Raw genomic sequence first — 27,281 nt, forward strand, 5'->3', positions numbered from 1 at the left:
GACATCTTTAAGTGCTCGTTAAGTTTGTTGAAGTTCATTAAATTTAAATGCTATGAACCCATGTCCACCAGAAACAGACTCCTCATTTCACATATGACTGATGCTCTTGTTGTAATCAATGGCATGTTCCAGAGATGTAAGGACATTGTGCTTGATCACTGCACCATCAAGTTCAAATTTACAATATACAGTTCAATTTGTGGCAAAATGTTATACTTCCTTTAAGATCATTTATTTAAAATAATTGCATTAATAAAAACTGAATTACATGTATTTGAAGAGTTATTGCAATGTTTTCAGCAACGATGGAAGGACAAGAAACAAATTAAATGAGAAAGTCAACTGGGGAAGAGTTTAGTTCAGGCAGTTGAACAAGTAGATTAAAAGCAAGGCCTAGCAGGTAAAACAGAAAATGAGGAATGGCAAGCCGTCAGAGAGAGTTGCCTAAAGATTCTATCACATACTGCTATGTTTTACTTTGTGTACTGGTAGTGTATGTATATCCAGAAATTAGATGTAGATCCCCTGTGTACATAAGCTCAGTAGTCACTATGCATGAGGCCAAACAAACGCTGAGAATTTTGCCTAAAGTTGTTTTATGCAGATGATTTCCACATTGTACTAGAGCATTGGAGGGTTGAGAGTTGCTGTGGTCCCAGTTCTACCTGGTCAGCGCCTGGAGAGTCCATCTTTTTCTAGGTTGTTGCCTACTTCTCCATTAATTTCCTCAGGCATCCCACCCAATCACCTCCATGACCGGAGTGTCTCCCTTGTTGCCCTTCCTCTGTGTCTGCACCCATAGCAACACCTTTTCCGCACATCCCTAACAATCTGCTCCCCATATGATCTACTGCTTGTGATCCTCACCACCACACCCACCCACACGACCTCTCTCACTCCAGGCATCTCCCTTGCACCCTCATTCCAAACTCTTTTCCCCCACAATCACAGAGTAATGGCCATGCAAGTTTCTTCCTGCAAGGCCCCTCCTATCTTACACAATGCCTTAGACCTCATACACAATGAAGTTTCCCTGCCTGGGAACATTGTACAATACTGGTGCTGGCCTCCTACATAAAGTCATAGATTCATGCTGCACAGAAACAGGCCCTTCTGCTGTCCCTGTCCATGCCATCCATCGAGTACCCATCTACACTTATCCCATTTACCAGCACTCGGTCCCTAGATTACTATGCCTCGGTAATTCCAATGCTGGTCCAGATGTTTCTTAAACATTGTGAGAATATCTGCTACCACCACCTTCTCAGGCACATGGTGGTACCTTAACTAATGTTTCCTGGTGAGTTACAATTTCGAGGCTTTTGGTTAAAATAGACAATTAGCAATGAAAGGGAAAGAAAGAAAGATTATCCGTAGCTAGAGATCCCAAGATAGCTATAGATGAAAAAAAATTAAAAGGAAGTGGAAAAAGGAGGCTTATAATAAATATTAGGTTCATAATACATTAGTCATGCGAGCAGAGATTATGAAGGAGAACTGATAGAAGAACTGAAAGGTACAAGGTGAATGTATGAGAATAGATAACTGAGAATATTAATGGGAACACTAAACTCTTTAAAACCTTCAGTCAAAGGACAGAAGAAAGATGAGGCTGAGGCACTAAAAGAATACTTTGTATCTCTGTTCATGAAGGAGAATGTTGCCAATGTTATAATAGTGAAAAAGAAGGTAAAAGACTAGAGTAGAAGAAAAAAAAGATACAATATAGTTGGCCGTGCTTAAACTGGCAAAATAACCTAATTCAGATTAGATGGGTCCTGGTTTACTGAAGAAAGTAGTGTGAAATGGCGAAGCCTCTGACAACTACCTTTCAAGTCTTTGTGGAGACAAAGCTGATATTAGAGAACTGAGGAGTTGGCAATGTTATATTATATGCTCTGAAAAATCTAGGGAAAAGCTAAACCAAATAATTACTGGTCAGCCTGTCTAATGTTAGCAGTGGGGAAACCTCTGGAGACAATAATCCAAGACAAAATTAATTGTCACTTGGAAGAACAGTGATTAATACCTGACAGCCAGTAGGGATTTATTAAAGTCAAATTGTGGCTGGCTAATTTTATTGAGTTCTTCGATGAAGTAACAGAAAGATTAATGAAGCCAGAGTTGTTGAATGCATGTAGAATTTCAAAAGAGTTTGATAAAGTACCAAGTAATAGCCTTTTAGGAGAACTGAAGCCTTAGATTTACTCAGGTCTAGGGAGAATAATTTTGAATTTTGTGGATTCAAGACAATGGGATGTGTGAAATTGGCAGACACATAAAAGTTTAATGCCAAGATGGATGAAGTAATGTCCATTGGAGTGAAAGATAAGGAGAGGCAGTGTAAAATGAATGGTGAAGTAAAGCACAGAGAGATCTAAATATGTACACAATGCAGCATGGTTTCATTCACATTTAGTGGAAGTATTCAGCAAAAATCAAAAACGTGCCTTCACGTCAGCCACTAACCATTTTTATGAGACCCAGGAGTAGATACTTGTCCTTGTTCACGTGCTAAATGGTTGATATAGAAGTATATGCATATTATGCTCTACTTCTGAAATTCAGTCTGGTGGAAGTCAATGAAACAGAACTTGGAATGGGGTATCCCACAGATATAATACTATATTGCATCTTCAGCACATACTTCCAAGAACATTTTTCTGTCCCTCAAGTTTTATGATCTCTACTGTCCAGATATGTGCAACATTCACATACTTACTATTGTGCTCCAAAATGTAAATCTGCTAAATCTTCCTGTCCTTAAAGAATGTATGAAGCTCTTGAAAGAGGAAGTGTGTCAATTAAAGGGGAAAAGTGAACCAGAAGGAAATAATTTCAGAATAAGTAGCCTCCCATTTAAAGTGATGAGAAAGAATTTATTCCTTGGAGAATTATGAATTTTTGGAACTCTCTACCCAGCAAACTATGGAGGCTGAGTAAGTGAAATATATCCAAGTCTGAAATAGACAAATTTTTGCTCTATTAGGGAGTCAAGAGTTGGGGAGAACAGACAGAAAAATGGAGCTGAAACCAGGATCAGATCAACTATAATCTTATTGAAAAGCAGAGCAGTCTTCAAGGGCCACATGACCCACTCCTGGTCCCATTTCTTATGTAGCCTGCTTTTTTTTTAATACATACTCATTAATTAACTGTTTTATTATGTTTTTTCTACATTTGATGTACCATATAAATACAATTTGTTTTTGTTTGTGAGTGAAGTGTCTGCACAGCAAGTTAAATATTTTCATTTAAGAATGACAGTAATACAGTCAATCACATTCCAAGATGATTGCTGATAAATGTACTCAATCAGTAATTACTTTTAGAGTAGCACATTCAAATAAAATTCACTAATCAAATATATTTGATTGAGCAATTTAGCTTCACTGATTTGTGCACAGGTAATGTTCCCTTAGCTGAACTTAGAGGAATTCAATATATTATAAAGAAAGTGGTATATCTTGTTTGAGGGTTATCGTCAATTATGTGCTTTAGACTTGCTGTGCTTGGTGACTGCATTGAAACTATTCAACTGTGTTTTCATTTTGACCTTATCAATCTTTATTTAATTTGATTTGAAAGTTTTCAGGATTTAAAATAAACTGTTCTTGATCATTATATAAGCAAAGACCCTATTTTGTAACTTAAGATCTCAATATTCACTTAATTTACTCTAGTTTGTAGACTTGAACTGGATTTTTTTCCATTCTTAGTATCTTTTTCAGATAATTAAAATTTTATTAATTTTTTCAACATTACATCAGACATGAAATCATATTTTGGTTAAAAGCATTATCCTTATCATCAGTGTTTAATCATCTCTTTGAAAGAAAACTTTAGAGATGGAGCTTTAGAAGATTGCCTTCATCAAAGTTTAACTTGAGGGAGGCTTCATTATTCAATATTGCGCATCTTCAATGTGCTGTATACTTATATGAGTTTTAAACCAATTAATTGGATCCTATCTTAATTGGGAGCGACATTCATTGGCACAGATGATTCTGCAAGGTCAGACAGCTGCATGCTGCTCAGAATAAAGATTTAGCTCTTCTTGTATAGTGCTTCACTGAATTGAAATTGCACAGCAATTCTCTGCCATGAATTGCTAAATGCTGAAGACTGAATAGAGGCATTCCAAAGTCAATTCAGTTGGGCCCAGGAATTCCATACCATAATGGTGGAAAATGGTGCATTGCAGTTGAAAATGGACCTTACCTGGAGTAGAGCCAGATTGCACCCATTTCTATGGTAGTATCTGGTGGGAAGTTTCACCCCTAATTTTCCAACAGGAAGTCCCTCAAGTGATGTTAGCAAAAGACGAACATTCAATATTCATCTTTGATGTGATTTTCAACCTCATTAATCTGAAAAATGACTGCTTGATTTATTTTTTTCAGAACAAGTAGCTTTTAATAACCTTTCTTCCCCTCAAGATTGTGCTATTTAAAGGGCCAATGGTCAAAATGCAGTCCTTGCCTGACTGCTCTATACTTCTCTGCCACCTCACTGTTTATCCTGTGTAATACTCCTCAATGAATCTGAGCCTTGCTTTCACTTCCAAGGACTGTTCTGCGCTCAGTACTGACATCCAATGGGGAACTTGCCTAGACCCAACAATCCTCTTGCTGGATGGCGTGCAACTAGACCATTGCATCAGAGATGTCACAGGCAGCCACTCTGACCATGTGTGAGGATGCACTGGAAGGCTCATCTCCAGTGCCAAATTTCACAGTTTACTGTTTTAGTGCACTCACCGAGCTCTGCACTCAAGGGGAGAAGACTTCATCTATTTGTCTTTCAGCCCACAGGGGCAGGAAGAGTAGAATGGGGATTTGCTACTTTTGCAGGCTTCCTAAAAGTGCAGGGATTCATAGACTGTGCTCACTTAATGTTATTCCTTACAGGGGCCTGCCAGACAATGTCCTGCCAGGTGCACCTGCTTATGGCCCCCGAGAGTTTCTGTCCTGCCTTAGAGCAAAGAACATGTCTACTGTGGGTAATGTTCTTAACCAGCCTGTCCGGGACACTCTGAGCATACTCTTCCTTCTCACATCAGTTCAATGTCCATTCTTGAACCAGTAATATGCTCCAGTAGCTGGAAGAATGATGCTGCTTATGTTGTGTGTACATTACTTTAAAGGTTAGTGCTCAAGGTGTCAACTGCAGAACTAAGTATTGACAGATGTGAGTTTTGCAATAAGTCAAAACAAAAGAATGCACTGCAACAGACAAGGTGTGGTCCTACACAGGCAAAACTGACAATGTTGTTTTGGGAACCTTCCACTAGCAGATTACAATCTTCATTGAACTTTTAAAATCAGTATTATGGTGACACACAATATGGCTTTAATCCCAGTTAGAATAAGGAAGGAATTTCCGTTTTTTTTTTCCTAATTGTTAAATTCCTCAGGTTAATTCCAGACTTGAGCTATGTTCTGATCATATAAGCTAATTTTGACTGATTATAGATAGATAACTGTTCAAACAATTCCAGATATCTATTAAATTGATTTTGCTGGATTGACCTTACAAGGCTGAATTATTTTGATGTGACTGCAAATTATAAACCACAGAAAGAAATGGTGGAAACTGAATAATTATAAAATATCATTGACATGAGTAATAATCTAAGTGTAATCAAAACCATTGGGGGCACCATTCACACAAGGCTGCCACAGCTCAAGGACTTGGCAAAACATTAGCTTTTCTAGGCAACTGCGAATGTGGAATAAACATGACTTTGCCAACTACCATTCCCCTCCTCTTTCCCAGGAGAAAATAAATGCTAAACAATTAATTGAACAGTAAAAAGAATAGAGGTTTCAGAGTTGTTATTTCAGGAAAAGGAAAGTAAAGGGAAAATGAAGAATGTAATAATGAACAAACAATGAACAATCATAAAACTAATGCTATTTTTCGGTTGTCATGTTCAAATAATCTAGCAAATATCTACACTTGACTCTGATCAAGACACCAAACAATTTTCACCTGCATCTATCAATTTAAACTGGAGTACGAAAATAGGGTGTATCTTAACATGTTGAATCCATGACCATTATTTGCAATGCAGTATATTACTGCACTGACAACTGTGAACTGCGCTATTCTTGACTGAAATCGTACCACAACTTTACAACCGGGAATGTGAAATTGAGGCTGGATAATCCAAACACACCTTTAGAAAAGCTTATGCAAACCTCTATGATGACAAATTTCAGTGGCTGTGAAGGAAAAGAAGCAACCATGAACCATGTACTCTGCAAAACCAGCCAATAATCTCTTTTAAAAGTGAGCTCTCTGTGAAGTGTAAGGATTACTACTTACTTTATGAGACTTACTTTGAAAATAAAGATCCCTTTACAGTAGTCCTACACTTTTTTTGTTATTTTAATGCCAGTTTGGATGCCTGATAGGAAATCCAAAAAGCTTTTAAGTGTAAGCCCAATGAAGGAAATGTTCTATCATGATAATTTGCATGATATTATTGGAATATGACTTCTGTTTTGCTTATAATAGGAAATTAGTATAATGCGAGTAATAAAGGATTAATTTTAAATAGAAGGCATAATATAGCCTACACCTCTGATTACTTGCAAAGAAATAATTGAATAAATAAAGGTAGCAAAGCATTGCTTGAGAAATATTATATAGGTCACAAACCAACGTTCAAATAGAGGACAAAAGAGTGGTGGTTATGTTTGTCTTTTTTAAAATTACAGACATGAAGCTTTAGGTTTTAAGACAACAGAAAACTTAAAATGCAATAGAGACTACTGACAGGATCAAAGATTCTTAAAATCTACCTATGCATCCAAGTAAAAGAGAAAGGGTCATAAATCCATGAGGAACCAAATGGAAGAGAATTGATAAGGAACAGGAATATAAGGAAGAGGAAGTTAAGTCAAATATGAAACATATTCCTGGATAGGGAAGCCAAGACATCATAAGAGTGAGATGGTAAGACACATCAGAAGAGTTTGGATGTTCTCAAGAAATTCTATTTACAAATATGATTTTGTCAAGTTTTTACGATAGCTGTTGGACTGTGAAATCAATTACTGAAATGTGCTTGTTAAGAAACAAAGAACAGCTGGTTTATCCAGAATGCATTTCATTTATGATATCTGTCAGCTATATTGAACAATGGCAAAAGCAACATGTTCTGATATTGTTCTAACAATATAAACAAGGTGGTTATCTTCTGTGAGATATACAGAACAGAGGTCAAAAATGACTATAAAACACTACAGGAGTTTTAGAAAAGCCCATTCAATCTGAATACTTCCTGAATAAAACCCATGCTAATTTTGGCTTAACACTTATTCATCCTAAGAAAAATCAAGAGAAAGATTAACAAGCCAGCCAATGGCTATTTGGAGCAGCTGGATGAAACTATACTTATCTCAATTGTGCCATCACTTTGTAATTAATGTGTTGTAACTGAAAAGCAAAAACACTGCAGTTGCTAGAACTTAAGACTTAAAACATATTTGTTTTCTCCATTTTCCAGTGTTAATGAAGGGTCTTTGATCTACCATTATTTCTGTTTTATTTCAGTGTGCGGTAACTCATTCTTCAGTAAACCTCATTTTTGGGAATTTCCTTCACCAATATTGTTTCAATCTTTAGAAAGTTTCAGTTAGTGAAACTAGACCATTATCTTTATAATAATAGTATATTGATGTTCCCTGCTAACCCATCATGATAAGATTTTTGAGAGATTTACCAATGAAATTCATCATTGCATTTAGGTTGGAAATATGAAACACTGATAGATGACTGATCTTAATATATTTGGTAATAAGTCAACAACAAAGTTCAGAAGACATCATAAATTCAATCTCAGGTTTTCAGTAGTTTTAAAATTCCACAGGTATAATTGAAAAATAACTGTTCCAGAAAAGTATTTAAAGATGTTTTTACTTAATGTTGTTATTATTGGCCAATGAAGCATCTAATTCATAAAATGTACTTTGTTTCTTATTCCAGGTTCTAATGCTGTAGAGGCCCAGTGCCGAAGATTTGAAGTAAAAGCAGGAGATGGCAAGAAGGTGTTATTTTCTGCAGAGGAAAATGAAATTGCTATTGGAGTTGACAAACTGCGGGTAACAGGTAACACTCATTAAAACATAACACAATTCTTTCACAATTCATCCTTTTATCTTTCGTCAATTCTGTTTTAAAGATTGAAGAACAGTTCAGTTCAGTTATGCAATGTGAGATGCAGGGATGAATACCATGCCAAAAATGATGAAAGTGATTAAGAACATTGAAATTGATAAGAAGCTTACACAAAACCTAAGCTGAAAATAAACAACATTTGGTGAAGGATTGGTCCTGGCAGGGATCATATGTCATCTACTTTTTAAATGAAATTACTCTGAAGTGATTTCCACTCTACTTTCATGTTGACGCAGTGAGCCATATGATTTAAATTTAATCTGTTGTTCCTGGAATAAACATTGGAGTCAATTCTTTATTGACTTTGCATCATTATTATTGTAAGATATGTAGAAAAGATCCTCCAAGCGTCAAATTGCTAATAATCTGCTCCTAAAACATGATACAATGCTTTGCCATGTACTGTAGCAGAGTTTCATCAACATTTACTGCAACTTGCTTCTCTACCTTAAATATCAACAGAAAAGGCTGGAAGCTGTCAGCAGATCAGCCATCATCTAAGGAAATTAAACAGAGTTAATTTTAAAGTCAATGACCTTTCATTAGCAGAGTACTGGTGAAAGGCCATCAACCTGTTTCTCTTCCCACAGGTGCTGCCTGACCTGCCTTGCACTTCCAGAATTTTCTGTTTTTATTTCAGGTTTCCAGCATTTGACAATATATTGATTTTGCTTCTCTGTGTAGTTTTAGAGACTGAACAAGGAGACTGAGCTAAACGGTCCAGTTTAGTTCAGTAGCCAGTCCAACAGCTATTGCACCAGATCCCACTTAACCCAGTCCATGTCCCGCACTCAGTGCTCACAGGGTGCCTGTGCCTGCATTCGCTTTTTGTGGCCACATGGCTTCCAATCATCTGCAGTCCTCAACACTGTGCCCCTCTTGTGAAGTGTAAGTGGTCACGAGTGAGGTCTTGGCCGCAGGTGTCGGAATCGGTGGCCCCAGAAAGCCACTTCCCTGGCAGCCACCTGAGAGGTTGTACTGTCAGAAGGCATTTCCAACTGCCATAGATGCATACAGCTTAGAAATAGGGCCACCAAGTCCACACCAACCATCATGTATCCAATTTTACACAAATGCTACACTAATCCCACTTTGTTTTCCCCACACTCTCTTCAACTCATCTCAGATTCTCCCACTCACTTACACTAAGGGCAATTTACAGTGCCCAATTAACTTACCAACCCACACTTTGTAGGGATGTGGGAGAAAGCTAGAGCACCCGGAGGAAACCTATATGATCACAGGGAGAATCTGCAAGCTCCACACAGACAGCACTGGAGGTTGGGATTGAAGCCAGGTCACTGGAGCTGTGAGGCAGCAGGTCTACAGGCTGTACCACAGTGCTTTCCTTTAAACCTCTCTGATGTCCAGTGTGTTCTGTGCTTCTACACTGCCACTGTCTAATACATCGCATCTGGACCCTCTCTCATAAGTGCCTTGCACCTAGGTACTATTGGCAATTCCAGGTGCAGAGAGGGAGATGAGATGGTCTTGGCATCTGACCTCTGGCTTGTCTGGGAATTCTGTGTCAGGCCAAGCCATTGTGGACATCTGAAACTACGTGAGCTGTGAATAGCTGAGTGTTGCTGCCTAACTAATTCCCCACGAAACCACCAATGAGCCATCAGTATCATCCATTCCATTAAATGATTCCCCAAAACGTAGACGGCTTCAGAATCTGTTGGTTGAATTTGTCCTTTGACTTGCTGATGGCAGGCTAACATCCTCTATGGTGTTGGCGTTAGACTTGGCCCGTTGCCCAGATTTGCCACTTGAGTATCCACCCATCCAGACGTAGCTTTTCTGGATGCAGAAGGCTGACCAAGATGGTATCTGCAGCTGAAAGACACCTCATGAAGCAGAGTGGGATGTGTGAGTGGCCCCTGATTCCATATCCTGAGACTGCCCCACAAGGTCAATGTCTGTTGACAGCTCACTGCTGTCAAAAGATGTTGATCCCTTTTTAATTTTTCTGAAAGATTTAAATTACTTCCAAAAAATGGGAAAAAATTAATCGAGCAATATCTTAACATACAAGTAAATAGTTAAAACCAATCAATAGAAGTCAATAACTCAAAAATATACACTTTTCTGGAGGTGCTGTGAAGCTAATGGATGGGATGCAAAGTGACTCCACTTCTTTCTCCAGCATGCCAGTGATGTTCACTGGGCTCAATAACGTATCCAGCAGTAGAATGGGAAGTTAGACTCACTGGCATCTGACCTCCAGCTTGTTTTGGACTTCTGTGTCCAGCCAAGCCTGCACAGACATCTGAGGCTAGCTTAAACAAACTGTGATCAGCTGAGGGCAGGCTGATTCCCAATGCAACAACCAGCTGTCAGTCAGCTCCATTGACCCAGCGAATAATAGTGAAACAAAAAAATTATTTTCTTTGTCAAAAAAATCTTTTAATGATCTTGCTAAAAATAGCTATCAAAGAAATCTTTCCTATTGTTTAACAAAAATGTACATGGCTGCATAATGAAATCCAGCATCATTTTTGTCATGCTTTTTATGCCATTTACACATTTATATTTGTCCATTTTTAAGCAGAGACACTTCTCGGTCAAGGAGTCTTTGAACACAGATCTAATGCTGTAATTGTGCAACTCCAGGGTTCATTTTGCAATGCTCTTCCCATCACATTCGGTTCAATAGCATTATAATCTCACTTGCTACATCCTTAGTTCACCTAGTACAACTGCACTAAGAGTGCCACCTGCTGTCATTTCAGTATATAAGTCATCATGGCCTTTTTTGTATTATTATGGGCATGCATCTCCATCTGAAGTCTTCAGTTTAGCTTCTACCTTGCCCATAGTCAGATATTTTTCAGTAGTACTTCATATCTTCACGGCCAAAGGGATGGTCCCAGAAATCTGTCTGGGACCAGCAACAATGGCATGGATTTTAGACATGTTGGAAGAGTCAGATTCACAGCCAGCCAGCCAGCAGGACAGGAATTTTGAGGATCAAAATGGCCCTGATCTTAGCCAGGCCCCCATGAAGCATGTAAAGTCTATTTCTATTTCATTTCCTTTGCAAAATAAAACTGAAAGGACAATTCTTGTCCCTATAAAGTGAGTGGAAGGGTTGGGAGAAATGGATTAGAACAACCACCACCTTGGAAACAACAATATTCCCCAGTGTTCTCACAGGTTAGGCCTGGTAAGAAGCTTTTTCTGGCTATGTGGACACCAACAGCTTACATACTAATCAAGGGACCTCATCAGATGTCTATAACTGTTAGCATTGTCAGAGAGTCACATATTGAAATGTGCTCCATGGGGATTTCTTTTAAGGGCAAATGTTCGTAAAGGTGATCAGCATTTGAAATGGAAGAGTATAAAACAAAAAATGGAAGATAAGGGAAATGGGGCAGCACAGTGGCTCAACTACTAAAACTGCTGCCTCCAGCAACTTCAATCCCTACCTCCAATGCTGTCTGTGCGGATGTTGAACATTCTGCCCATTACTGCATGGGTTTCCTCTGGCTGCTTCAGTTTCCTGTCACATCTCAAAGATACATAGGTTGGTTGGTTAATTGTAAATTGGAACTGTTGTGTAGATAGGTGGTAGAATCTTGGAAGGAGATGAGAGGATGTGGACATATGGGGAGAATAATATCAAACTAATGGAGCGTTAGTATAAATGGTAGATGGTTGACATGGACTTGGTGAGCCAAAGGGCCCATGTTTGTGTTTTATGACTCCATATATAGCTCAAGACTAAAAGTTAACTCCTTGGCTTAGATCCAGTGCATAGCCTACTTCAGTGCTGAGGCTGTTTCCATTAATATGGAATCTCTACTGTAAATTTTGAAGGGGTCATTGTTTCAGCACCCTGTCCACCACAACAGTGGTGGTGATCCAATTCAACAGTAAAATGACCTCCAATTCTATGGATTACAAACAGAAAGAAAAGTCAATTGTTAACAATTGAGGATGTGTAAACAATAAGACTCTTAGATGATAAATCCAATTCACTAACTTCTCTTCCGCACAAGACAATATTAGGTTATCAAACTCAAAAAATATTTGAGGAATTTATTAGAACAAGATTCATGCAATATTATGCGCCTGTTTGCAGTTTATCTTACATTGTCCGTGGTGTGTTCCCCTGATTAAGATTTTTAAGATATCTTTATTAGTCACATGTACATCGAAACACACAGTGAAATGTATCTTTTTGCGTAGAGTGTTCTGGGAGCAGCCCGCAAGTGTCACCACGCTTCTGCTGCCAACATAGCATGCCCACAACTTCCTAACCCATATGTTTTTGGAATGCGGGAGGAAACCAGAGCACCCAGAAAAAACCCACACAGACATGGGGAGAAGATACAAACTCCTTGCAGACAGCGGCCGGACTTGAACCCGGGCCGCCGGCGCTGTAATAGCGTTATACTAACTGCCACACTACCATGCCTTCCTGTTGTTACACATGTTGTTGCTTGGGAAAAGATGGTATTAGAGGCAGAAAGCAACCAGAGGTCTTATGGCGTCGTGAGAATCAGGTTTGATAACTTCTTCCATCACCAAAATGCAGAGTTTTGAGTCGGATGATGGGAACATGGCCCTTCCTCTGTCCAATATCCTGTTGGCTTGGGACAACCCAGTTTTGGCTCCATCTCCCAAGAATCTATCCTTGGTCACCTTCCATTTCTCAGCAATATCACTGGACTCCACATAAATAGCAATGATATGTTATTCTATCTCTGAACAACTCAACTTACTCAGGATAGCCACCGTGTTCATTTGGATGAGCCAAAATTTTTTATGCTAAGTAACAGGAAGACCAAAGCCATTGCTGAGGTCCAGCCACAGACTTGGCTACAGGACAATCATTCCAATCCAGGAAGTTGATTGAGGCTGAGCAAAACTGTTTCCAAACTTGGTATTATGTTTACAGACCTGTGCTTTTAAACATTCAAGCAATCCACCACTGAGACTACCCCCAAAAAGCAAAAAAAACTGCAGAAGCTGCCAGTCTGAAATAAGATTGGAAAATGCTGCAAATACTCAGCAGGTCAGCCAAAATCTGCAGAGAGAGAAACAAAGTAAAGATTTGGGTTGATAATCTTTCATTAACACTGGGAAAAGTTGATAAGCAAACATGTCCTACTGCTGCAGCACTTTAGCATGTGCTGTGAAGGGCTGCCTCTGCCTGAGTAGTCCTCAGCATCTGCAAGCCATGTATGCATCGAACAAGATTTTCAAGGTACCATCCAAGCATGTGCTGTACGATTTTGGGCACTGGTCTGCATATCTGGGCACCTTCATATTTCAGCCGTTAAACTGGCAGAGGATCTGGAAGAAAAATAATGAATTTCATAGACCTCACGATAAGTCTCTGACTTTTTTTTTCAATGATCGTTTTATCATTGAAAATGATAAACCTTGCAGTAAATATCCAAACATATAGCATAAATTCCAGACTCAAAGATATGTTGTTTTTATTCCCATAAAGCAGTGTTTAGTCTCAATCATCAGTGGTTCCTGCCACTTTGTATCGAATTACGCAAAGAAAGGCCTGGAAATAATCAGGAAGTGAGTTGAGGAGACCAGTGTTCTGTGTTCCTTCCTTTACCGAGGAGTATTCAGGGATCAGACCCACCTCATGCTGCAGCTTGGTCCATGGTGCTGCCACCTCTCTGGGGCAGCACAATGGCACAGCTGGTTGAGCTGCTGCCTCACAGCTCCAGTGACCCACGTTCCACCCTGACCTCCTGTGGTCTCTGTGTAGAGGTTGCACATTCTCCCTGTGATTATGTGGATTTCCCCTGGGTACGCCGGTTACCTCCCACATCCCAAAGATGTGCGGGTTGGAAGATTAATCGGCCACTGTAAATTGCCCCTAGTGGGAGAATCTAGGGATAGTTGATGGGAATGTGGGGAGAATAAAATGGGATTCGTGTAACAAGTTACTTGATGGTGGGCATGGATTCGATGGGCCCAAGGGCCTGTTTCTGTGCTGAATGACAATAAGAACTGTTTTTTCGTTCCCTGAAGTGAAACCTCAGAGAACAAAAATCAACTGGGCAATTATAACATCAATCACCCTTGGAGTCTGACATAATTACCAGTGCAATGCTTGTTTGGAGCAGTTCAGAGGAACTTAACCACACAGTTCTTGGGGTGAAGAGTAAGAGAGAATCTTATAGAAACGTAAAAAATTATGAAAGGGATACATAAGATAGAGGCAGGAAAGTTGTTTCCAGTGGTAGTTGAGACTAGAACTAGGGGACATAGCTTCAAGATTCGGGGGAGTAGATTTTGGATGGAGATGAGGAGGAATTGCTTTTCTCAGAGAGTAATGAATCTGTGGAGTTCTCTGCCCAGGGAAGCAGTAGAGTCTACCTCATTAAATATATTTAAGACACAGATAGATTTTTGCATAGTAGGGGAATTAAGGGTTATGGGGAAAAGGCAGGTAGCTGGATCTAAGTCCACAGCCAGATCAGCCATGATCTTATTGAATGGTGGAGCAGGCCAGATGGCCTACTCCTGCTCCTATTTCTTATATTCTTATGCCCTTCATTGGGCACTGCCGGATTAGCAACATCTTTCTGGCACGCAAGTTGGCTAGGAGGCCTATGGGGTAATTATACCCTCACGGGCCCCTCCCTGCATTGAAAGAATAACCCCAATGACAATCAGACTAACCCCTCTTACCACACTCTTACCCCCACCACTTGATCAAAGCCCCAATGTGCAGTTGATCCTGGTTTTCCCTCTTTCCCCATGACAAGTGCTAGTCATCACTCCCCCAATCCTTGCCCCGAATGATGCCCTCATGCTCCCAATACTCTGCCTATACACCAACTCATATGTCCCTCCTGTAATCAAATGCTGCTCACTGTCCCCACCATCTCCACCAGCTACAGCACCCGTCGCTGATAACATACTGAACCCAACATGGTGAAAGGAGAACCAGGCTATGGATTTTAGCCACCTTTTGGGTGTAACAGAAGTTTTAACTTGTGGAACAACAAGCAAAATAGCCTTGCTGCTACACCGTTCTAGCACATCCTGAAGTGTGCACCAGAATTTCTGGGCAATAAATTGAAAGTTTTTGAATAAAACTATAATAATTACTTGCACGTTACAAAAGATTAAAGTGACAAAACACATTCTTTGTGCAGTGCATAATGGCAGCAAATAGATTTTGAGTTAATTGACTACAGTCCAGTGATTTAAAGAAAACAGGAGGCTTGAGCTTTCAGATGCAAACTATCGCTGGATTTTGCACCCAGACATTAGCATCCAAAAGCCTAGTGGCTGTGAATATAGTTAAAAACTGGCATACCAATAAAAAAAATCCAGCAGGAATCTATTTCTGCTGCTGTACCAAGCAACTATGTTGTTGTAATACCACAAACTGGATTTTTCAAATGTAGGAAGAATCTGGATAAAGGAAATGATGGCACAAAAACTCAGAAATGAAGAATTCAGAGTATAAAAGTAGATGCAATCTATGAATAATGCAGGATAAAATGTTGGATCGGATTAGATTTATATTAAACATATATTTTTAATTTCAATGAAATGCTATCATGTTCCACCCTGTTATCAACAAAAGAAGATAAATGTATTACATTTTTTATTTTTTTCTATAGATGTCATGGATTGCAGCTTATTTTCTTCTTAAACAAATAAATAGCCTTGGGCTTTTTAATTTTGCTTCTCTCATATAATGACTCTGGAATGTGTCTGCAGTCTGTGACCAGTGCTCAGCTGCTGATCGTTTGATTTTCACTATTTTTAAAAAATTTCCTTTAATTCTAACCCATATTGGCCGATGCTCAGTAATAACTGCAGCTGCAGATAAGACCACGTTTTTAACCATTTTCCATTTTCTCTGTAAAGTTCTTCTGCTCAATTAATTCTGCAGCCAACCGTATGCATTTCAAAAAGATGAAATACTTGAGGTAAAACAAATTGTACTGGAAGTCAGGATAGATCTTAACCTCAGCTTCTTTTTGAGGGGAAATTGCAGCAGTCAATCATTTCCTTAGCAGGAGGCTATTTGTGATTTAAACTACCATGGAATCTTAACATGAAGGTAACCCCTTCTTTTATGGCACACATGACAAAAGATAAAAACACCCAAGAACAGACTGCTCTTGGGAATAGAGATAATCTGTCCCATCAGGTACTACTGGCAGTGTAAGATTGATGTAGCTAGGAGTTACGGTGTTTAACTAACTATTAGCCTCATCAGTCTACAGTTTACAGGTTCCATCAAGAAACATATGCAGCGATGAAGTTGCAATTGTGGCTCTGGAGGTGGCCTTTTCCACCTGAAATGAACCAATCTGCTCTGAAGTTCACAAGCCCAAGCAATTTTCATAAGTTGCCATGACAAATCCAGGGGAGATCCCAGATAGATTTGAATGGTTCTTGGCAGCCAGACCAACTGCAGGCTGCACTTTTGAAAAGGTCTGTTATGAGGGACAGGGAAGCAAAGGAATCTTGGTTGCAGGAGGCTGTGATTTTCCTTGTGGTAGTCAATAGCTGACAACTCTTCCTTTAAGCCCCAAAGAGAGTCCCAGAGTCATACAGCACAGAAACAGGCCCTTTGGCCCACCCCATCCATGCTGACCATCAAGTCGTCATCTATACATATCCTATTTATCAGCACTTGGCCGGTGGACTTCTCCGCTTTGGTGATTCAAGTCCTCAACTAGATGCTTCTTAAATATTGAGAGAGTCTCTGCCTCCACCATCCTCTCAGGCGGTGTGTTCCAAGTTCCAACCACTTTCTAGGTGAAAGGATTCTTTTTAACTCCTCTAAACCTCTTATTCCTTATCTTAAATCTATGCTCTCTGGTCATGGGCCCCTTTGCTATGGGGGAAAGTATACTACTGTCTTCCATATCTGTACCCCTCATAATTTATACACCTCTATCAGGCTCCCCCTCAGCTCCAAGGAAAACGAACCCAGTCTCTACTCATAAACTGAGCCACGTCCATCCCTAGCAATATCCTGGTGAATCTCCACTGCATCCTCTCTCACATCCTTCCTATATTGGGGGATCAAAATTGTACAGTGTCCAAGATGTGGCCTCACCACTCTTTTATAAAGCTGTAGCATAACTCCCCAGCTCTTATATTCTATGCCCCAGCTAATGAAGGCTAACATCCTGATTGCCTTACCTCTAACTAATCTGGAAATCCTCTTTCAATGATTGTTTTGTGCTGAGTCCACCACAGCTTAAATGCCAGCAGAACCCCCTTGACAAAATAGGACCACAAATGGTATAAATTCAGAGGACCTCTGTTGATTTTCATGTCCTGCAGGTAGACATGAGAGACAGCAAGATTGAGTTTGGAATTGAGTAGGAAGCTAACCTGTTTATTTTGAACTGGTCTACTGTTAGATATATGTAGGGTGGTGTTAAAAATATTTTACCAGAAAGAAAATGGTAGTTTAAAGAAATATGAGATGAAATTCAGAAAGAGTTATTGAACAGAAATTTTCTTTGCACCCCTCAGAAAGTAAGTGACATTTTCTAGGAGCAGTTTTATTCCATGGGGCTGGAATAATTACTGGAGCTGTTACTTTAAATTTAAAATCCTTCTGTGATTTTCTTTGATCTCAGGCTTCACTGAATCCATTTGACATATCTAAGCCTGTGTTGTGAGTCAGGTCTGACCAATCTCAGACTCAGGCTTCCACAATCAGTATGAGGGAGTCCATCCCTCAACTAAAATCTAGTTATGTTATCATCATTAGCAGCATAGGAAAGGGCAATTTGCACACAGCACTAATGATCAAGAGATGAGATTATCATCATCAGTTGGAAACAGGCTGCATTCAGCACAGTTAATGACCACAATGCAGCATCTCTTTTGCATTAAGTTTCCGATTACATGTGGAGATAGTCTCAACCCCTGTGTAGAACAGGCTGCCAGCAATCATTCTGCTCTTCATGTGTATTTGTCATTAAATTTTGTTATGAGCATGCTAAAAGATGGTATTATCTTTAATATCTCTCTAACTTAATCAGCTTCTTGCAGAGATCCCTTGTAAAATGTCCCGATAGAACACCACTGTCACTCACTGCCATTGATATTTCACCCATTATTCATTATCAGTACACTGTCCTGCAGTGATTTCCTCGTTGATCTTGTGACTTTGGCAATAGTCAGCTCACTGCAAGAAGTATTAACCTTGCTTGCTGAAAGTCTGCAACTCTGTTTGAATACACAGTAAGAATTTGTGAGTGTCAGACTTCGGTCTAATATTTATAACAGCTTGCTTGACTCAGCTGAAAAAGTTTCCCTGGAGTCATGTTGGAATGCATGACTGGGTGGTCAATTATAACTGTCATGATTGCTATGTTGACTAAACAAGCATCTATAGATATATTAGATGCTAGTTAAGTCAACATAGCAATCAATTTAACATGACATAAAAAAATGAGTTTAGCCAGCAATCTCAGTTATTATTTCAGACTTTCAGAGAAACCTGAAAAAGAACAGATTGTACAGTTTGCATTGCATTCTTTCAAGAAGTCAAATAGACTCAACTTGATTGTTATTTTTTTTGCCTTAAGTGCAAACCAAAAGCCAGAGGTTGTCTTTGTTTGGGTTCCTCAACGATGATTTGCATTATAACTAATCATGATAAGTACAATCCCAATACAGTGCCCTGATGTATACTTTCAGAAACTGCCTTGGAAAAAGTGCTCTTGATTTTCCCCCAAATAATCCAAAACAAGAATTAAAAAATAAATTATAGGTCACAGCCTGTGAACTTCAAGTTAGAGCTCATACTTCTTTAATAGAAATTCATGACTTAACTGCAAAATATGAATGTCACTGGCTTCCAACATGGGATATCTTTTCTTTTGCTGGCTTTTTTTGCATTTGCCAGGCAGAATATAATCAGAGTGCACCTGTCATATTGCTAGCTTGATGAACCAAATAAACTGTTTGGAGTTCCAGTGAAGTAGAAAATCACTGGACAAGTAGTAAAAGCCAGTGAAATTGAAGGTGAAACCAATACTAGCAGGATATCTTCTTACATTCTGGTTTACTGCCAGGTGTATTGAGACTCTCCTTGTCTATTACTGAGGTCCATATAGCCAATCCTTGCCGCCAGCTAATTGGGACCAGGATGGACTTTTACAGCCCATTGCAAAGCAGTTAGGTTGTGAATTATCTGCAGCTGATCTTCATTTACTCCATATCCATTGCTATCCTTGTCTAAAAAAATGGAGTTTCCATCTTAAATGTTGTAACTGCCCCAGCAATCATATCTTTTTGGGTTTAGATACAAGTAACCTTTGTATGAAAAATTGCTCTCTGATTGATTTCTGAATGCCCTGACTCTGATACAAAAGCCTGAAAGTACATGCCACCAGGCTCAAGGATAGCTTCTATCCCATAGCTATAAAACTATTGAACAGTCCCCTAGTACAATAAGATGGACTCTTGACCTCACAATCTCCCTCACATTGTCCTTGCACTATATTGTCTGCCTGCACTGCACTTCCTCCGTAACTGTAACACTTTATTCTGCATTTTGTTGTTGTTTCCCTTGTACTACCTTGATTGTACTGATGTAATGAAATGACCTTTATGGATGGCATGCAAAACAAAGTTTTTCACTGTACCTCGGTACATGTGACAATAATAAATCCATTTACCAATTTAATATCAATTTAAGGTTAAGATTCTGGTGAGGGTACTTTCTCAGGATTTTTGGGTGGGGCTTGCAGAATTTAGACTCAGTGGTAAGCAAAAAAAAAGTGAAACATTTTGGTGTTGATGTAATGTTCAACTTGGCTTCCTGCAGACATACCTGCTGCCCTTGTCCTTCTTTGTGGTAGGGATCACAAAATTGGGAGGTCCTGTCAATGGTGAACAATTGCACAAATTTTGCAAATAGTTCTCACTGAAGCCTTTGGTGCATTGCTGGTGGAAGGAATAAATAACTAGGATGGTGACAGTGTGCTGGTGAAGCAGACTGCCTTTTACTGGATGCTATCGAGTTTATTGAGTGTTTTTGGGGAGTATTCCATCAGTCCCCTGCCTTGATCCTTAGAAATGGTGGAAAAGCTTTATGAGTCAGAAGGTGAGTCACTTGCCTCAGGATACTTATCACAGGGTCAGTGACCATTCCCTATCTGCCACATCAACTCCAGGACCTTGATGATGGCAATGCCAGTGAATGCTGAACATAAGAGGTTGCCATGCTCTTGTTAATGGTTATTGAATGGAAACTATGTGACACAAATATTACTTGCCACTTATTAGCCCAGGCCTGAATGCTGTCTAAGTCTTGCTGCCTGCAGCCATGAGTTCCTTTGCTTTCTGAGGAGGACAAATGGAATTGAACGTTGTTTAATGACTAATGAGTATTCCTGCTCTGACCTTATGATGGAAGAAAGGTCATTAATGAAGTAGCTGAAGATAGTTGGGCTAAGAATACTCCCCCAAGGAACTCATGCAGTGATGGCTTGGGCTTGGAGTGATGGATCTCCATCCACAACAACTATGCTTCTTTATACCAGGTATGGTTCCAATCATTGAGAAGTTTCCCTCTGGATTCTTCCCACTGAATTCTCTTCTACCCAGGCTATTTGTTGCCACACTCATTCAAATGCTGACTTCATGTAAAGGTCATCTCCTTAATCATGTTTGAATCAAGGATATGATGAGGTCTAGAGCTGTCCTGGTGAAACCCATCAACAAGCAGATTATTTGTCGTTAAGTTCTACTGAAAAACACTGTCGACAATGCCTTTCAACATTTTCCTACTGTTTGGTGGTAGAAAAATTGCATTACTTATTTGGATTGGAAGAGCCTTCATTTTTTTCCTGGACAGAACCCAACTGGGCAATTGTCCAAATTGTTGGGTAGGGACCAGTGTTGTACTTTTCGTCGAACAACTTGGCTAGACCAACAACAACTGGAGTGTTGTCAGGGCCCATAGACTTTGCTGTATCTATTGCTCTCAGCAGTCTCTTGATGCCCTATGGAGTGAATTCAGTTGGCTGAAGACTGGCTTTACTGAAGCCAGGCGAAGACCAAGATGAATTATTCAGTCAGAATTTCAGGCTGATGATGGTTACAAATACTCCAGCCTTTTTCATTAACACCCACGTGTTGGGCTCCACTGCAGCTGAGGATAGGAATGTTCCTGGAACTTCCTGCTCTAATTAGCTGTATAGTTGTCTACCACTATTCACAACCAGACTTGGCAGGCTTGCAGAGTTTTGATATACTTTTTGACTGAGAGATGGTTCTGACCAACACTCTGACCAACTAAAATATAAAATTCTTCCCTTTCATGTTCTAGCTCCCTTGCAATGAAGGGGTAATTTAATTTTAATAATTCCTTACACCTGACTACTATTTTATAATTATTTGTGTACATGATATATTAAATCTCCTTATGGTTTCTTGTCCTATAAGGAAGTGCTCAGATTTACCTTTCTTTGTAAGATATCTTTATTAGTCACATGTACATCGAAACACACAGTGAAATGCATCATTTTTGCATAGAGTGTTCTGGGGCCGGCCAGTGTCGCTACACTTCAGGCGCAAACATAGCATGCCCACAACTTCCTAACCCGTACGTCTTTGGAATGTGGGAGAAAACCGGAGCACCCAGAGGAAACCCACACAGACCCGGGGAGAACATACAAACTCCTTACAGACAGCTAACCGCTACACTACCGTGCCTGCCCCTACACTACCACAAATTTGATGATCTCCCACTTGCCGCCTTAAACTATATTGGCCAGAGTTTTACCTACACAATCTGTCTCTCCCGCTTTTTAACTTCTCACTCCCATGGACAGGACACATTGTCCATCCAGCTAGCCCCCATTGCCAGTATCATCCACTTGAGGCTGAAAAATCCACCAGAACTGTAATAGAATAAATAGATGTAACTTACAAGGAGGGTTATAATTTGTACAAATTTTAAAGCCACTTTGATTATGTATGCCATCTAATAACATACATATCTAAAATAAACAAGACAAAAAATTAAAATCAAATCTTGCTTCACAGTGTAAATAAATCTTATCTTTCTCTGTATATTCTTCCCAGTGGAAAAGACAGCCCACAAGTAAAATTTTACACTTTAATTTGGCAGTTTTGTTTAATAGAATTATAGACCCAAATATCATGTCTTTCAATAGTTAAATGGTTTTTGCAGGAAACAGGAATGTTATTTATCCCACTTCCCTGACCCACCAGGGTGAAGATTTAAAGTTTATTTTCACAAACACACTATCCCTCAAAAAAGATTACCCTGTTATGCCTCAAATATGTTGCTGAAATTCAAAATGTGGGACAGAGCCTCCACTACTTTGATCTATGTTTACACAAAAATAATATGATCCTGGAAATCTGAAATAAAGACAGAAAAAGCTTGAACTACTCAGCAAGTCGGGCAGCATCTGCGAAGTGGGAAACAGAGTTGAAGACCCTTTGTCAGAACTTGGCTGATTGTTTCCAGCATTTTCAGTGTTTGTTTAACATTTCAGGATCAATGACCTTTCATCAGAACCGGGACAAGGTAAAGATAAGTGTTGTCTTTAAGAATCAGGGAATGGAGGAAGTAAGAAGAGAATACAGTGGATGATCTGTCGCAGGGTGGAGAGGAGGAGAGATTGAACAATTAAAGGGATGAGAAGATGAAAAGGACATTAAAGGGGTTAGTGAATGACAAAACATTGGTCTGGAGAAAGTATGTGGGAGAAGCAGAAAATTATCTGCAATCATTACAAGAAAAAAAAACTGTGTATACCACAAATGTGTAACGTAATGCTGGAAAAGATGTTTATCTGAAATTGCTGGATTCACTGTTGGGTCACAATGGTTGTAATGTGCCTAGTCAGGAGATTGTATGCTGTGCCTAGTCAGGAGATCAAACTTACATTGCATTTCATTGGAACAGTGTGGGAAGCCAAAGAAAGAGGTCAGAGTAGGCATGAAAGGGAAGATTGAAGTGACAGGGACCTGGAAGGTTAGGGCCACAGTTGCTTATGAAATGGAAGTATGCTGCATGGTAGTTACCCAATCTGTGATCAACAAGCAATAAACTGAGTACTGAAAATCTGAAACAACAACAGAATATGTTGGAAATCTCTCAGCAGGTCAGGCAGCATCTGTAGAGAAAGAAACAGTTATCATTTCCAGTCAATGACTGCTCACCAGAGCTGGGAGAAGGTACATAGAACATAACAGCACAGTACGGGCCCTTCGGCCCATGATGTTGTGCCGACTTTTTATCCTGCTCTAAGATCTATCGAACCCTTCCCTCCCACATTTCTCTATCATTCATGTGTCTATCTAAGAGTCTCTTAAATGTCCCTAATGTATCTGCCCCCACAACCTCTGCCGGCAGTGCACTCCATGCACCCACCACTCTGTCTAAAATACATACCTCTGACATCCCCTTTATACCTTCCTCCAGTCACCTTAGAATTATGCCCCCTCGTGTTAGCCATTTTCGCCCTGGGAAAAAGTCTCTGACTGTCCACTCGATCTATGCCTCTTATCTTCCACACCTCTATCAAGTCACCTCTCATCCTCCTTCTCTCCAAAGAGGTAGAAAACAAGTTGCAGAGAAGATGGCAATGTGGAGGGTGATGCAATGGAAACCAGGTGAAACCTATCACAGACAATCCCTTTGTTCTCTCCACCCTTTCCCCTTCTCTGCAACCTTAAATAATCTCGATTACTAATTTTTCACTGAAATTTCATCTGAACATAGACTCAAAACATTATCCCTGTTTCTATTACTAGAGGTGGTCTCTCACTCACTGAGTATTTCCAGCATTTTCTGCTTTGAGGTACTCCCCTTTGTGTTTGACTTCCCCCAAATCAGGGATACCACAGAGTCAGCAGCTCAGTTGAAAGAAGTAGAAGTTGATAGCTGCTTTACCTGTAAGGAGTGTTTGGGCTCTGAACAGGAAGGTGTTGTGAGAAGGGGTATGGGTATTCCAGGAGATGTAAAAGTGAACCAAAGCATCCCAAAGAGAACAGTTTGAAAGGAGTGGAGAGGGGAAGCTGTGTCTGGAGGTGGCATCACATTGGAGGTTTTGGAAATTTTGAAGGAATATGGAAGCTGCAAGGTTGGAAGGTGAGGACCAGGGGAACTCTACATGATTCTGGGAGGAAGGAGAACAGTTGAGAACAGATGAGCAGAAAATGGAACAGATAGTTTGATGGTTCTGTCTTCTGTGGTGGAGCAGAACCCATAGTTGAGGGAAAAGGAAGATATATCAGGAGTGCTCGTGTGGAAGGTGCATTGACAGGGCAGGTGCAATGGAAATGGAGAAAACAGGAGAATGGAACAGAGACCCTGCAGGCAACAGGAGGGAGGCAGTACAGTCAACATAACTTCAGGAATCCTTGGAGTTGGACACTAGCCTATCCTGTGAAATGAAGATGGACAAATCAGATACAGAGATGGATCAAGTTAAGGTGGAAATAGGATGAAAAAATAACAGCAAAGGTGATGACGCTTTCTACTTCAGTGCAAGAGGAAGAAACAGTACCCATATAGCCATCCAATGTACCTGAAGCAGATGTTGTGGCAAGCTTGGACTCGTGCAGCTTTCCAAAGCAACACCTTTACTTCCTCTAAATAGAAGGTGAAGAGGAAGTTGTTCAATGTGATAGCATTCAGTCGGGTGGAGGAGAATCTTGCTGGGGCAAGATTGGGCTTGTTTTCTAAAAAGGGCTCTTAGGCTGTCCAGCTGAAGTGCAGAGATATCGGACATGTATGGTTAAAGTAAATTACCTGAAGTAAGAAAGACAGAAACTGTTCAAGCAGTGGATGGTATCAGAAGTATTGTGGATATAGGAGAAGAGACTCCAAAAGGGAACAATCAATAGATTCAAGATAGGAAAAAATGAGTATGGTGAGGAATAAAAAACAAGCTGAAACAGTGTCCCAGACTGTCCTCCTCGTGGATATTACAGAGAAGGTTGAAGCAGATTGTTAGTTGATTTACTTTACATTACACATTAGTCTGGTTGCAACTTGGCTAACTTGATCCACTCCATAACATCTAAAGTATTTATGCAAAAAAAGCAGAATATGTCTTCTTGTTATTTTTTGAGCTATTGGCAGGATTAACCAAAATCCTGTAAAGTTAGTCTGAAATTCTGCAGAAATGCCTGGGCACCAGGAGGCAAGTGAGGAAGTGATTGTTTTACGATCAGCATGACAAGACCACTGATCATGAGGAATGATCTCCATTTGTTGTTTTCTTTGTACAAAATATTGTTCAAGGACCCTTGTCAGACCCCACTTGGAGTATTGTGCTCAGTTCTGGTCGCCTCACTACAGGAAAGATGTGGAAGCCATAGAGAGGGTGCAGAGGAGATTTACAAGGATGCTGCCTGGAATGCGGAGCATGCCTTATGAAAGCAGGTTGAGGGAACTCGGCCTTTTCTCCTTGGAGACACGGAGGATGAGGGGGGGCCTGATTGAGGTGTATAAGATGATGAGAGGTATTGATAGGGTAGATAGTCAGAGGCTTTTCCCCAGGGCTGAATTGGTGGCCACAAGAGGACATAGGTTTAAGGTGCTGGGGAGTAGATATAGAGGAGATGTCAGGGGTAAGGTTTTTACTCAGAGAGTGGTGAGTGCATGGAATGGGCTGCCGGAAACGGTGGTGGATGCTGATACGATAGGGTCTTTCAAGAGACTGTTAGATAGGTACATGGAGCTGAGTAAAATGGAGGGCTATGGGTAAGCCTAGTAATTTCTAGGGTAGGGACATGTTCGGCACAGCTTTGTGGGCCGAAGGGCCTGAATTGTGCTGTAATTGTTCTATATTCTATGTTCTATATAATTTTGCTCTAAAAAGTGAACTAAATATGTCTAAAGAGTGAACTAAACCTTGTGAGCCAGAATTTGTTTTGTTTTATTTTCACTTTATACAGGCAGAAATAAAATAAATTAGTTTTACTATATGCATATTATCTCTTCCCTTTTCTGCCGTTTTTCTTAAAGCTTTGTTATTTTAGGATGAATTGAGCTGGATCTGGCTCACAATCCATGGTTCCTGGCTGCTTATATTTAATCATTTTCAAGAGCGAACAATTTTTAAGGGTGTAAGAAGTAATGGAGCAGAATTGTAGTCCATAATCCCTACATGTCTGCACTTACCTGCTGGATGACAAGGGTCGAATGACAACTCTGCTTTTGATCATGTTGTGCTGAGGTTCCACCCACTTGAGTGCCCCAAAAGGCTTTGGTAGAAGGAAAATCTGGGGAGAGAGCTTTGCCTCTTGTCAAGGCTGAAGGCATTTTTAATAGTTTCCTTAAAGGTCTCTGACAATTAAAAGCTTTTGAAAACTAATTGAAGTAAATAATTTTAAAAAATTATGAAAAACTAAAAGGAAATTGAAGATAATTTAAAATACATAAAACCACTTAGAAACAATTTAAAACATTTACATAAACAATGAAAATTGCCCACTCGCATTGCTTCTTTATAATTGATTGTGACTGAAACAGTTTTTTGGACAAAGGTCAACTTAATGGGCTTTTCCTTTTCCATTTTCTTTTCCACTCTTTCCTATGTTCTTGTTCTTGGATAGAACTTTCCAAAGTGTCATTCCAGTCTGTGTTTATTTACGAAAATGATTAGTTGCAAATTAAATGTAATCATCATTATAGGGTGGCAGTGTGGTTTGTCCTCAGACATTGTACCTGTGGTTGTTGGATCATTTCCATTGCTCAAACCTCCTTATCAAGAAGTGTAGAGGGCCACTGGTGGCAGTTGGCATCATCTTCATTAGCTACACCACAATGTAGAGCCTAAATTAAATAATTAGAGTTGTCTTGCTGACAAGTGGCCTTTACAGGGAATCTCCATATTTATCACACAGTGTATTTTGTGTAAGCTCAAGTGGCTTCAGTTGAAGGGTATAAACAGCAGACACTCAACCTCCTCTTCATGCTAAATCATTCTTGGTCCAATCTCTCTTGTGATTGATAAAATAATTCTCAAGAGAGTGGATTGTTACCTTGAAATTCTTAAAAAGAATATCTCAGTACTTGTTCACGTCTAATTAATCTGTGGTTGGCAGAGTATGAATTGGTTTGGCAG

The 27,281-nt window shown here is 39.8% G+C and overlaps 1 protein-coding gene across 2 annotated transcripts in view; it reads left to right on the forward strand.

Moving 5' to 3' along the window:
• Positions 1 to 27,281, forward strand: part of LOC127584923 (zeta-sarcoglycan) — a 740,120-nt gene that overhangs the window by 637,946 nt on the left and 74,893 nt on the right. For both annotated transcript variants that reach the window (XM_052041943.1, XM_052041951.1), the window contains exon 5: positions 7,996 to 8,118. In XM_052041943.1, the coding sequence (XP_051897903.1) occupies positions 7,996 to 8,118 (123 nt within the window). The remainder of the gene's footprint in view (positions 1 to 7,995; positions 8,119 to 27,281) is intronic.

Source organism: Pristis pectinata, chromosome 2 (genome assembly GCF_009764475.1).
Source record: "Pristis pectinata isolate sPriPec2 chromosome 2, sPriPec2.1.pri, whole genome shotgun sequence".
In the NCBI taxonomy this organism is placed as follows: domain Eukaryota; kingdom Metazoa; phylum Chordata; class Chondrichthyes; order Rhinopristiformes; family Pristidae; genus Pristis; species Pristis pectinata.